The sequence below is a fragment of the Hippoglossus hippoglossus genome, chromosome 19 (genome assembly GCF_009819705.1).
Source record: "Hippoglossus hippoglossus isolate fHipHip1 chromosome 19, fHipHip1.pri, whole genome shotgun sequence".
Lineage (NCBI taxonomy): Eukaryota > Metazoa > Chordata > Actinopteri > Pleuronectiformes > Pleuronectidae > Hippoglossus > Hippoglossus hippoglossus.
In genome coordinates this window covers 5920760-5934789 of record NC_047169.1, presented here as the reverse complement: position 1 = coordinate 5934789, position 14030 = coordinate 5920760, and the positions used below count along the sequence as shown (strand labels likewise).

The 14030-nt window shown below is 41.8% G+C and overlaps 1 protein-coding gene across 5 annotated transcripts in view; it reads right to left on the bottom strand.

The window, feature by feature from the left end:
• pcdh15b (protocadherin-related 15b) overlaps positions 1-14030 on the bottom strand; it is a 138812-nt gene that overhangs the window by 44764 nt on the left and 80018 nt on the right. For all 5 annotated transcript variants that reach the window (XR_004612080.1, XM_034569727.1, XM_034569728.1 and 2 more), the window contains 3 exons: positions 12508-12624; positions 9670-9810; positions 7279-7391 (listed from right to left, as the gene is read on the bottom strand). Coding sequence is in view for 4 of the 5 variants with exons in the window: in XM_034569727.1 (XP_034425618.1) it covers positions 7279-7391; positions 9670-9810; positions 12508-12624 (371 nt within the window). In the remaining variant the exon portion in view is untranslated. The remainder of the gene's footprint in view (positions 1-7278; positions 7392-9669; positions 9811-12507; positions 12625-14030) is intronic.

The following is a 14030-nucleotide window of genomic DNA, read 5'->3' as shown; positions in this document are numbered from 1 at the left end:
CACATTTCCTCCAGCCACTGGCTGTCGCCGGCAGGGAAACAAAATGACTCATTCAAAAGCTGCAAGTGCTATTTTGTCTCACAAGCTGTCTGCGTTTGTCTTTTGGCTGCTCTGAACTTTAAAGGCTCACATTTATATTAGTATGCAGTAATTTAAGACATTAATTGGGTCTCTGTGTCAGATTATTCTGGCCAGATTCGTCTTTTTCAGTGTGTCCATTCATTTCATTAATTAAGTCCTACTTGTCTGTGCGAGTATGAAAACCTGCAAATTTGCTCTGTCAGGTAACACGACAGTATATATATATAACTTTATTTTATAAAGTGTCATCACACGTTAAGCATCTTATGTAGACACTACTCATCGAAGCTTCGGAGGGAGACCAACATTAAGTGACGTGGAGAAAAATGAATGAATGAGTAAGTGTGACAGCGGAGCCCCAGCAGACAGCGGTAGTACAACAGCCTGTGCACTGAAACGGGACCAAACAACACATCTCATCGGAGGATCTGGGAAGTAACGTCTACATTTAGGCTCAGCAATGTGCCGCCATGTAAACACATTACGAATCATAGCTTTTCTTCCCGTGTCTGTGGTCACGCTGCTCTGTGGCTCTTCTTCACCGACTAGAGATCAACGTAATTTCAAGCTCCAGCACAGGACTTAACAGTAGCCGACCTTTCAGAGCAACACACTGTATGTTGTGTAACACCGTCAGCAATCGTTCTGATAGAAGTGTCTGAATTTGAGTTTTTTTATTTCTTTGATCTGTTGGATTTGGAAATTGGATTGCAAACACAATGTAAACTGTCTGTACAGCTGTGAAAGAGATAACCAGCGTCCAGTGGAACAACATGGACCTGTTCAAAAGGGAGGAGGTGAGGGAGGCTGGCTCGTTTCACTAGCGACATTTTGGTTTGAGGTCATGCAAACCTGCAGAAACAGCTGCATGAACTCAAACCACTAAACATCGTAAATGCTTTTTGTAAGAGGTTTATTATTTATCAGACAGAACCCACGCATGCATGTATGCAGTTTGATCTGACAGAGCTCTCACCCGCTGCAGCTTTAGTGCCCATGTGGTATTTAATCTCTATAAATAGATTCTGCATGTGAATTTGAGAGCAAAAGAGGCAAAACAGGGGCTGAAATGCATCGGCTATCGGCCTTTTCATTCTTCAGCCGCTCATAGAGATGAGCTCAAATTTCATCTGAACCTAAAACACCTAAAAAAAAAAGTATCGCTCAAGATTGGGTGGTATTTAAAAGGTTAAAATACTTTGTACCGTTGAGCTGTTACTGAATATCTGCTGGATAAAGACTCTGTCGCCATCTGTCACCCATCATCCACATCAACGTCCCCCCAATTAATTAAAATTAGAAGAGTGTAGTGAAGAAGACTCGCACACACGGCAGCAACAACAAAAGAGCAGAGAGGTTAGATATGCAACAGACACGTGTGCTGAGACGTCCGTCCACCTGACTGACTGCTGACTCTGAACATGTCGATCCATCAGGCCAGCAGAACGCTCATGGTGCCAGTGCGCCTGCTTATCAGTCTGACTGAATGTTTGAGTGTCCATCTGCTTCCCTGTTCGAGTCTTAACCTCTTTCTCTGCTTGTTTGCCTCGATCTTCTTCAGTCTGTCAGCCCGTCTGTCACTTTAAAGACCTTTATGTCTGTATGTTGATCTGCCTGTGTACACTTTCTTTACGTGAAACTGTCCCTGTAGTATTTCCTGTGTCCTCTCCCTCCTCTATTTAACTTTGTCTGAATTGCTTCTCTCCACAATCCTCTCCCAACATCTTCCTCTATCTGCCATTCTTTCTCTCTTCTACACCTCCCTCCTCCTCCTCTCTCTCTCCGTCTCCCGGCTGAAAGTATTTTTATAAATAACAACACCGTGGTTGTTTGCTGTTTGTTGTCACAGTTGTAACATTGCCAGGAGCATTCCATGTGTACTTGACTGTTTGTGTGCACCAACAGCACAAAGTAACCTGAATGCTTTAGACATTTAGCAGATTCACAGAAATGCACATCGGACGTTCTTGTTTTGACGCACGTTGGGGCGATGACGCTTTTATCTCGTAGTCGAGATGTCTAAGGGCTTCTGGGACTTTATTAATTCTGGCAGATAAGGAGGTTTAATTTGAAAGAAGATAGTTTCCAACAGATGAAAGAGGGTGTTGGCTTCATAAACTGACAGTACGTCAGGAAGGAAGGAACAAAAAGAGGGCAGATGTGAAAAGTAGAGAAAAATATTATTTAGATCCAGCATCCGAAAGGGGGAAGTCTCAAAGAAGACTGACGTTATATGTGTACCTGCAAATATTAAAAATTAAACGATGGTCAGGGATGAGGTAATGTATCAAACGACCATGAATAATTCTGATCCCTTACATGTGATCATTACAAACAGTGGAAGGAAAAAACTGGCAATGTGCTTTTCCTTTTCCTTTCTGGGTTTGAACATTGTTGGAGCACCTCAAGGTTCTACCCTGGTTGCTCTTGGGTTCTTGGCTGTTTCACAATACAGCCATATAAGGTACAGAGTCAGCAGTCTTAAGCTGCACTGGACTCGCAGTTTCTCTGTATTTTCTCTGGCGGAGGTGCATGTGTGAACCCAAATATCAGAGTGAGACACTCCCGTAGTTTCTGTCTGCTGCACCCGGCTGCTCCACCTCTCGCCTGAATAATGCAGAGGATTTGCTGCTGTTGTGAACGCGTCTGTGCAGAGAACCCCCCGCTGCGTTGTGCATGTGTGAAAGTCAGACTCTGGGTAAACTCCGTAGCCAATTCTCCTGATTCTCCCTGAGGTCACGTCTGAAAACGGCTTAATTGCTGTTGTCCCACGCATGTGAAACACTAAAACAGTCCTGAAGACTGATGAGACCATTGTGTGTCTTAGTTTCTCTGCGGCTTAACAATGTCAAGATGGAGAGACGAGGAGGGGGAGGGAGGCTGCCTGTGATTCTTGAACAGAGCATGTACTGTACATCACTGCAGATACAACCTCATTCATCCACAGACTTTGGTGTGGTGTGATGTCTCTATCGCGGTAATGACGCAAGACAAAGCAACATATTGGCGTCTTTCATCACACAATTTCTTGATTAAAAACGAAGCTTTGATGTTTGGAAGTGTTCGGCTATTAACTCTCTCACCACCTTCTAATTAGATTCATTAAAAAAGTAACAGGCTTTTAGGCATTTTGACAGCGTGGGGTTGGGAAACAGAGGGGGGGGGGGGTAGACACCTACATTCACAGATACACAATCACATACAGGCGCGGACACAGTAAACATATACATAAACATACACAGGCGGAGGCGGGGGGGGTTTGTAGATTTCAATAATCTTTGAGACGGCAATATTTTCTTTCTGCTCACTTAGACTCATGCTGATAATTGCCACTGGGTGCTGATAACTATTCATGTGTATGTGACACTGACTGCATACTAATGGTGCAGGTGCAGGGCCGGGCCTACAGTGAGAGAGACACTCTGCTCAGATCGCACACTGCTGCTGCTGCTGCGACGACTTAACACACTTCCTCCTTCAAACTTCACATTTTACCAGATGAGAAGAGTAAAAATGCACAGCAGGCTACGGTGCCATGATGATCTGAATCCAAATCATCAAGAGCTCTAATGTCAATACAATCCACTCTGCATTAAAACATCTGTTGGGTTTAATTTAGCTTTTTATAGCATTTAATACATTGATCAAAATGAAATATTTATCTATAAGGGTTTGTTCTGCAGCACAAAGACTTTGTGTGTTATGTCAGTATCCTCAGCTTTCAGAAGACGTGTACAAGTATAGACAGAATGGATGCAGTGTAGGGAAAAGGCGTTTTTTCGTTCAGCATATATGAGCTTTTAATCTAATTTAACCTCTATAGACTAAAGTTTACAGATGTGCAGATAACCAAACAATAATCGTATTTAAAAAGACATTTGGAATTCGTGTTATTGAATTAGTGAAGCAGTAAATGTACACTTGGGCAAAAAAAAGGCTCCAAAGACTCCCTCGTTTCACCTCCACTCTTTCATTGCAGGAATCAATATCACTAATTCAGCCTCGGCCATGGCTACAAGACGAGTCTGTTAAAAATCACACAAAATCACGCAGCTGCATTAGTAAGCTCTTAAAACCACACAGGCACAATGATTAGCTTTTTATTAAATGAAGCTGGATAATTAATCTAAAGCTGCTTGGCTGCACTCTGTGCGAATACAACAAGGAAATAGAAGAACGAAAACCCCTCTCCCTCTGTCTTTCTGTCAAAATACGACGCACACATGCACCCAAAGACCAAAGAGACACAAGACAAATACACACAGACGGGGACATTTACAGTGCACAAACAGAAAAAAAATGTCTGCATGCATATATTAATGTGAACTGTGTGTTCATTAACAAATACAAAAATACAAACACACAAAGATTTCCAAATAGTGCGCTCTCTCAGACGCACACACGCACACTTGTAGCTGGAGGCGGTGTTACATATTCATAAATGCAATATTATATGGCTGGCTGACATCTCTCTCTCTCTCTCTCTCTTGCCTCTAACACTTTTCCTAAAAATAGACAGGAGCTTTTTTTTCCTGCCGCGCGTGAAAAGACGAACCTTGACATCTTGAAATCTCGTCTGTAAAGAGGTAAAATATGTCGGTATTGACACTCGTAGTCGTTTGCTCACAAACAAGCCCATTAGCTTAAAGCAGGTTGTGCTCGGGCGTGCGAGTAAAGAGCTCGGAGCACCTGGAGGTAAACACCTGTAAATCGCTTCTATAAAATCTGAAATAAAGGTTGTTGAATTTAATATAGACTGTTGAGTTGTGGCAGAGGTAGCTGGTTCTTGTAGCTGGCTTTTACCCGATGCACGGCAGAGAAGTGTGTCTGCTACGTTAAAGTGAATTCTTAAACACATACTCTGCATTTAAAACAACAGACAAGAGGGGAGGATATAAAAGAGCGACACAAACTAACACCTTCGCTCTCTCAGACAATCCGGCACCAAAGGGGCACAGCCTTGAGCAAAGCAGACACTTTGAAAGGTTCAGATAAACGGCGTCAATAAGAATCGGATGTCTGACAAATGACAAAACAAGCAAGCAAATGGAAAAACAACTAATCACTGATGTCACTGAGGGGGACAAATATACGTTTAGGAGGAGCAAGTAAAAAACAGGATGACAAAAGTTGTGGTATCGTAGAAAATAAGCCACATCAAGACAGAAAGATAAGTAAAAAACTTGGTGAAAGACAGATCAAGACAGACAACGAGAGAGATGATGACGAGAGATTGGCCAATTTCACATTTGACCTCACTCCAACCCGATGTCTGCCCGGCCAATCACAGAAAAGAAAACCTGAGGCGACCCCACGACCACATAAACCAAGCAGCAGCCGGAAGAGTTATAATGATGACTGGAGAGTAAAGGTGTGTCGCCGTGTCTGCAAATGAGGTGAGAGAGTAATTTATTGATGTTGGTTGGGTTTGTAGTGTGTGACCGCCGGGTTTATGGAGAGTTCAAAACAGACGAGTGTGGGGGTATGAGGTGCTCCCACCAAAATATATCACTGCTCCACATCGTTTACAGACGTGAACTCTGGAAAATGCCCAGAATATTGTGTCTGGATATTTTCCGCAGTTTGCTTTTCACACATGAGGAAATGGCTCCTCTTCTTCATTCTGAGATATTTGTTTTCTTTTTCGTGTCTGTTGCATAAATGATATCAAAACGCCTACTGACATTTTACTAGAAGGCTGGCACGTAAAGTTCCAGAAAACTTCCGGTGCAACTGACTCGGACATTTGTGTTTTCACAGAAAAGACGCACTGGAAAGTTTCAGGAAAACATCTGGAGCTCGTGCATGTCTGCAAGCAGCTTTATTGTTTTTTTTTAGATCTTCTGTAGAAACACAATGCAGCTAGAAAACATAGGAAATGCTTCTGTTTCAGGTTGAAGAAAAGCATCAGCATTTCAATTTAATCTTCCGTAAACACTTGAAAATCCACTTGTGCTATAAGAAGTCAGAGGATAATACTTGCATCCACCAGGACACCAATTACAAGGAGGCCTCGATCCTTTATGCGTTTTACATTAGTTCAGGTCAATTAATATGGGTATGTTTAGCATTGCTGTTGTTGCATTAATTAAATCCCTAATTTCATCTCCTCAGTCTTATCACACAGTGAAAGAGAAAAGTTTTCTCACAGCTAACGTATCGTTGTTATTTGCCACAAAGAAGAACCCACAGACTTCCTGTCTCCTGCTGGTTTATGATCTACATATCACTGGTGGGTGAGTGTTTGTTTCTGCTAATGAGTTTCCAGCAGAAGGTGGAAAGTATGCGGCTGCGGCGAAAAAATCTGACACTATGCTACTTATTTGTTTTGAATGGAACTTACAGTCGTTTAATTCAAAACTTGCCAAAGTTCATACCTATTATTTTTAGTCCTTACTGGGATCTCATTACACTAAAGCACACGATTTGAGTGGAAATGGAAAGTGAATTGTAAGAGCAAACATGAATCCTGCTGTTCACACTAAGCACCTTCTGTGTTATTGTCTGTGAACGTAAGAGCTGGAAAACCTGTCAGCCGCTGCTCTGAAGTTTGATTTCGCAAGACTCTATATTTTCAATGCTTCACACTGAAATACTATAGAAGCATGAAGTGCTCTCTGCTTTCATAGATTCTGTGCTTTGAACGATAAACCTTCTCCATATTTAATTCAGACTAATATTAATCCCAATCATTAATTGAGCAGATGAAAGACACATCTTCTGTTTTTGTCTGCATGAGCCACTGGGCAACACCCAAAGTTCAAGATGCTTTCATTGATGTTTCGCTCGTGTGTGTGTTTCTCTCTGACTCCATACGATTGCTGCTCACACAACATATGATCATAAATTCTCTGGGTTTGTCTGATGGATGATGGAATTGCCATTTGTTAGATTCATGTAAACACTAGCATGGGTGCGTGAAAAGCATTTGTAAGTATACTGCATCTAAATAGGATAAATTGTGTACTGTTAAAATTATTGTGAGCACTAATAAAGGAAATATCAGTTCCAGATACCGTTAAGTGAAAATATAGATTATTTCTACAACAATCTATAAACAGTAGCTGGAAAATGTGTGTTTTCTTCCCCCAGTGATCCAACAGGCCCTCTGAGACTGTTATTGTCTGCTGTTCTTACTTTTACAACCAATAAGAACAGGTGTTGTCACATCAACCACAGCGGAAGTTTTAATCCTACCTGTATTCTTCCTGGGTGAACACAGGAATGACGGAGGGCTGGAGGACTGTGATCTCCACCAGAGTTGTGTTCTCCTTCAAAGGCTCGCCATCGTCGTAGGCCACCACCACCAGCTGTCAGTCACACACACACAAACACACAAGTAAAAACAGTCAAAACAACATGCAACACAACTGTCTCGTGTTGTTAACTTTTCTTTTTGTAAAGAGAACAGTCCAAAACCTGTAGTGGTGGGAGTAGCTAAGTAAATCTACTCGGCTAATTACTGCACATGCACGGCCAATAAGAGGTCACAAATAAATGTCTGCACATTTTTTGTTTCCCCATCATCTTAAATCGTATAATTTGCAAGGGAATAGCAGGGCAGGATGAGTGTGTGTCCCACTGGTGAGCCTATTTGTTCCTGCTTAGCTTCTCTTCTTCATCTAATTGGGGGGGGTAACCACTGTTAACTGGACCCAGGGGAGTCCTAATGAAGGCCAAACGTATATCAACACGGTGACATATTTCGTTTTCTCCCTCTTATTTAGCCAGGAAGGCGTCACTGATACTGCCTTGCCCTCCTTTATATTCACACCGCGACTCACAATTAGGCCAGAAACCGAATAAATGCGCAGATAACTCTTGAACTGCTGGAGAGACGTACAAACTCTGAGGTAAATTGCCTTGCTCAGGAGCTCAATGCCTTGAATTGGCTGCTTTCTAGTATCAAAGCGATTGCTATAGCGCGTTCTGACCTGCTGTAAACGTTTAGCCACTTAAACCTGTCATGCCTTTATAATGCGACTGCAATCAGGCAGCCTTGGTGTCAGTGAGATTTATCCGACTGTGAATCTGTCGTTGTGATAAAAACTGGTTCCTCAGACGGTGTTTATGTTGTAATCTAAAAAACTGTAAGCGGCATTGAGCTGATTCATTTTGTTTGAGTTATGGGGAGCAAACGAGGTAGAATGAGTCCCATGAGGGACATCTTCAGAGGACGCCGAATCCTTGTTGTGTTAATTAAAGCCCAGTGAAAAAGACAAAATTAGCATGGCCCAAAGCTGCTGCACGGGAAAGAGGTAGTTTTGCAACTAACAAGCTGGTGCGGTACACTTCGCACAGTGGATGGGGGATTTCGGCTTCACACAGAGACACCTCTACGTACACAAATGCCGAGATTAATGATCAAAGACGTTCTTAATGACTCAATTCATGTGATGTAGTCCCAAACCTCCACCGACTAAACACCAGAATCCCCCAAAAAAGCACTGAAGCAGAACAGATGAGTCTTCTCCTATAATGATGTCTCCACTGAACTGCCAATGTTTACAGTTGGAACAGATCACTCTGATGGATTGGGAACTACAACAAGTGAGGCTGCGTTACAGTATTTACATTGAGTAATACAGTAGACCCACAGCCACGCAGTTATATTCAATACATCCAATATATTACTGTCTGTTGGGAAGTTAACATCTTTCCAGGGGGAGAATCTTTCACCTTCTGTTTCATGGCTGTTTTACAACATCTTATAATGCAAGGGGGGGGGGGGGGGGGGGGATGCTGTACTGCAAAAAGTTTAACAAAACAGAGCTGAGGCTGCAAAAGGCATCGAATTCTGCTCAGTGTCATGTACATGCAACTGAGACTCAGGCCCCCGGGTGCTGCATGGTGTGCGACCAGTTGTCCGCAAGTTCAATTAAAGGCAGATCTTCTCTTCACACAGTTAAACTTTAAGACTCTGGCAATGCCCAGAGTCTTAAAGTTTGAGAATGAATAGTGGAACTACAAAAAGTAAACGAGAGGAAAGTGACCATGTTGTGTTGCCTAATTCCTTTTTTTCTATTTTACCCCTCTGGAAATCATCATGCATCCTTTTAGAGTCATCATGTGACCTCGGTGGTGGTCCTGGACCATAACATCTCACCTCCTTCCTGTTTTATTTTGAAATCACACACCGAATGTGTCACATGCACAGACTCTATACCAAGATGGACGAAATGAAGCTTCCCCAAAAGGGAGTTTTGTAGTTTTTGTTTGTTCAAGTGCTTTTAATTCGTTTTTTGATGTTATAAAAATGATGTTTGACAGCTTTACGTTGAGTTTGCTGAATATTTCTTATCCTGTTTACCTTCTTTTTGCCTCCCTTCCCTGTCCCTGACTTTTTCTGCCTGTTTTTGTTTGATTTTGGATTTCTGCCCGCTCCCCGTCGGACTTGTTTGCCTTTCTGGGCTCATCCCTCCAGTATTGACTCTTGCCTCCTCCCTCTCAAATATATCACTGAGCTGCTTAAGATTTGTCTCTGCTTCTGCATTCAGCTCCTTTTCCCTGTGCTCCTGCTGCTACATACATAGTGCACATCAGGAATTACTTGGAAGTTAAAGTGTGTGTGTGTTTTTGCATACTCACATTGAACTTCAGGTTGGGCTCCTCATTGAGGTTCACTCTGGTAACCACATGTCCTGTGTGTTCGTCCACATCAAATATACTGGCAGAGTATGGATACGCGTCCTGGTCCACTTTATATCGCACTAGACCTGCCGGGGTGCCCTGCAAAGACAGTGAGGTATATTAGGATGACAGAGTTAGATGAGTGTTGCATTATGGGACGACGTGTGGTTTCTAGAAAACTGTCATTCTCATGATTATTTTTTTGCAGAGCAGCTTCAAATTAAAACAGTTACAGCATTTAATATCCAAAGCAATTAGTTTGGACCCAAATGTCAAATAGCGTCTCCTTGTCCATATGCTCATCAGGCACACACACACACACACCACACACCACACACACACACACACACACCACACACCACACACCACACACACACACACACACGGGGAGTCGATGAGGTCCAAGTTTAGGGACTGTAATGATGGTGAATTAACCTCTCGAGTGTTATCGATAATGAGCTGCAATCAGTTAGTGAGTATAATTTGATTGAAAATGTCAGGAAATACATAAAATCATATTTGACATAGTCGGGCACATAGGGTAACACTCTGTGAGAGTAATTCCACAGTTTGCATTAATTAGTACAAATATCCCAAGGACGAGGAAATAAATCAACCCCCCCTTCTCTCCCTCTCCTTTCTTGCTGTTTCTCTGCTTTTCTAATCTAAAACAATATAAATACATCATTATACAAATAATAGCACCTGTTTTGAAGTAACCAGACAGTGTGATTTAGAAGTCGTCCTCTACATCTACAGTCCTCAGGCTCAGGCAAGTTAAACCCAGCACGGGTTTGAAGGGTACATGCTACATTAAAACCTTATGCTTTCTTATAATTTTGTGCTAAAACTAATAGTAAGTAGATAAGAAGGTCATTACCAGGCAGCATTTTATTTATTAAACATGAGATTGTGGTCATATAACTTCAAGAACACTTTACACATCAACAGTATATCTGAAAGAATGGGTCACTCTCTGACATTACTTCTTATTCCATTTCTATTTGTTATATTTTCTTACATTTATAAGTATTGCATGTTTGCTTATTGTTTCTTTAATGGTGTCTGTTTTTGAATGCCAACTTGCTGAGTTTTCTTATCTTATCTTGACATTTTGCTGCAATTAAAACATTTTTCCTTCCACCTCTACTTTTTGTTCCTGCCCTTTTTTTGTCATTGGGTGAGCGACTCTCTCCACATGTCACAGGCTTTTTCGTGATTAATGAATAAAAAATGCTGTTACAGGAACCAGAGACAAGTGCCACTTAGCTCCATTGTCAGGAAATAGAAAGGCACCCAAGGTTAACAGAGAGGTCACTGAGCTCACATTTTCCATTAAGACTCACTTATTTTACTGCATCGCGACTATTAGCGTTGCAGTGTCAGGGTCGTGTTACGAGTTTGTCCAGAAACTGCATTCAACGCAAACTTTAAAAAAAGTTATTTTAGTAAAAATCTTAAACTTCCTCTTTAACAGTCATTTAACTTCTGAGTGTAGCAGCTCTGCCGTTGTCACCTTTCATTAAATAATAACTCACAGTGAGTCAGCAAAACTTCACACTGATAAATTCCCAATGATTTTTACTTTACGGCTAAATTTTGGATCTGAAGGGTAAAAATGACACATGGTTGCAAATATCATTTATACCCTTCAGGTCTGGAAATATATATAATATATGTTATATATATATAGAGAGAGTATATGGGGCTGTTGAGCTGCTCTCTAATGTCTTGTTACAGCACTGGGATACGGCTTGGACAGAATAATGTTGGTTTTCACCCATGAGAGTTTAACTTGATGCTCGAACCTCAAGTCTGAACCGATTCTGCTGATGTAGGAAGACAGCGAGCACATTAGTCAAAAGAACACAGGGCTTTTAAAGAGGCTCAGGGGCAACATCGCTGGTTTAGAAGATCTCACACGCAAGACAGTGAGAGTGACAAATAAGACCACGGCTCCTTGAGCAGCAGCACAAATAAAGATACTAACACATTTCTTTGTCATAAATATTTACAGGATCCAGGGATTAACCGTTCAGTAAAAATCACTAATTTGCCGGTTGGTTGTCTTTTGTTTCCAGTGAGAACAAGAGCTATTATTAACAGTCACGGCCGTTCAGATCTGCATCTAAATAAAAGGCTGTGTGACTCAGCAAATCCTCATTAGAGACGATCACACACTGTCCTCGTGTTGACCCCCTGTCCTTCTCAACTTGGGTTGAACCACACCTGAGGGTCTGATAGCAGAACCTGTAGGCCAGGGACAAGACTTATCCATCTCAAATGCATCAGCTTTTAATCAATCTGCCTTTTATACATCCAGGTAGCTGTTAATGGAGATTAGCCAAAGTGTTGTCTGGACCTAAAACACCTATAAATAAGAATCACTGGAAGAACTATAATATTTGCCGTTGACCCCAGAGGCTAATTTGTTGTCGGATGAAAGCGATGGGCTCCGAGATTGACCTTCGTTTTACAGCAGAGCAGATTGAGCCAGTTTGTGTAATGAAGATGTTTAAAGTTAAAAGCCCAGTTGAGATAACACAAAGTGGCCCAAGATAAAAAAAGAAACACATTCAGTACACACACACACACACACACACACACACACACACACACACACACACACACACACACACACACACACACACACACACACACACACACACACACACACACACACACACACACACACACACACACACACACACACGAGACGAGCATTGTTATCCTGCGTCTCTCCCTCATGTAATTTGGGAACAGTTTGATGGAGCAGCAGCAGCTGGAAATGCTCACCGCAGGGTCAGAGTCGTTGGCCGTCACTGTGGTCACGATGGTTCCCTTGACAGCGTTCGGGGCGACCATGCCTCGGTACGCTGACTGGCTGAATACCGGAGGAAAGTCATTCATGTCCTGGAGAGAGATAAACACACGCAGTATTTATAAGCACTGGGAATGTATCAGGCACAATGTCTGTTTTATTTATCTATTATCAGTACGTCCTAATTCATCCAATATGAGCAACAATCCTAAAATCTGTTTACACCATATTAATTTACTCAATATGTGTAATTTAATTTAATATCCCCATGTACTGACCTAGTTATTATTTTACTTGTTATTAAAAGCATTTATAGAGAGCTTTTATAAGTACTTGGGAATCCATAGCATTCCTGAGCTGCCTGCAACGTTCATTTCATTCAACTGTGCACTTGTGTGGTGTGAATGAAAATAAAATTAATATTGAATTTACAGTAAAAAAAAAAGGACTGTTTCATCTTTCTGGTAAATGCCAGTAGCACAATAATCCTGTGCAACCTGATTTTGTAGGTTTTGCTGTGATTACTCTGATTCTTAAATTTAACTTTCTCTCCTCAGTCACATGAAATGACTCACTAAAGCGTTTTGGAACATCTGGCTTCCACAAAAGGAGAAAAACACAACAGCTGTTTATTGTTGTAAAGACCTGAAATCCAGCTAACACAACCCCTGAGCCCACAAACATGTGCTTACACCGACTTAAGACAATTTGAGGATTTGGGGAAGAAGAATCAACAGCAGCAGTGTGATAAAAAACAAACGGTCAGGAAAACCTCTTCTATTTATTCTTTTTGTTTTTTAATCACAGCAGGTGTCAGCAGCACCAGAAAACTGCAGCAGTTTTAAAAAGAGAGGACACCAGAGAAGAAGAGTTTTAAATATTTTCCCCCACAGAATGTCTGAATGACAGATTTGTCTCATTGAGACACAGAGGGAAAAACAAAGTGAACAAAGATGGAGTGAAGAGGACAGCGTTTGTCAGATTATTGCTCTCTAAGCTTCCCCGACAAGTGATGAATGCACTGTAGCTTCTCCACAGATGTAGCGCTTGAGCTAATGCATGCAAAAGCACTGGTGTGGTTACATCAGGATCACACACAGACAACCCTCTCCAGCAGCAGCAAGGGGGGGGAAAGGCAGAGAGTGCAAAGGTTCAAACACGCTACTATGAAAATACTATATTTGCTCATGATGAGGGAGAGGTTCTCGATCATTTCAATGGGTGGAAACGTTTCACGGATCGAAATTTGAGAACCGCTGTGTTAAGGTGATGTGTTTCCTTGCCTGTGGTCTGTAGAAGTCTGGGCACAGGCAGATTATGAAAAGAGTAAAGAAGTAAAGTGAATTACAAGATTACAATGTTGAGGAGCTTCCGTTTTCATTTGCATCTCTAATCTTGGAGGCAGTGGACAAGAAGAAGAGGAATTCCAGTGGCTGGTTTCACAGCTGGTTAACTTCCTAAGGCAGATCTCCCTGGAACTGAAAACCCACTGGAAACC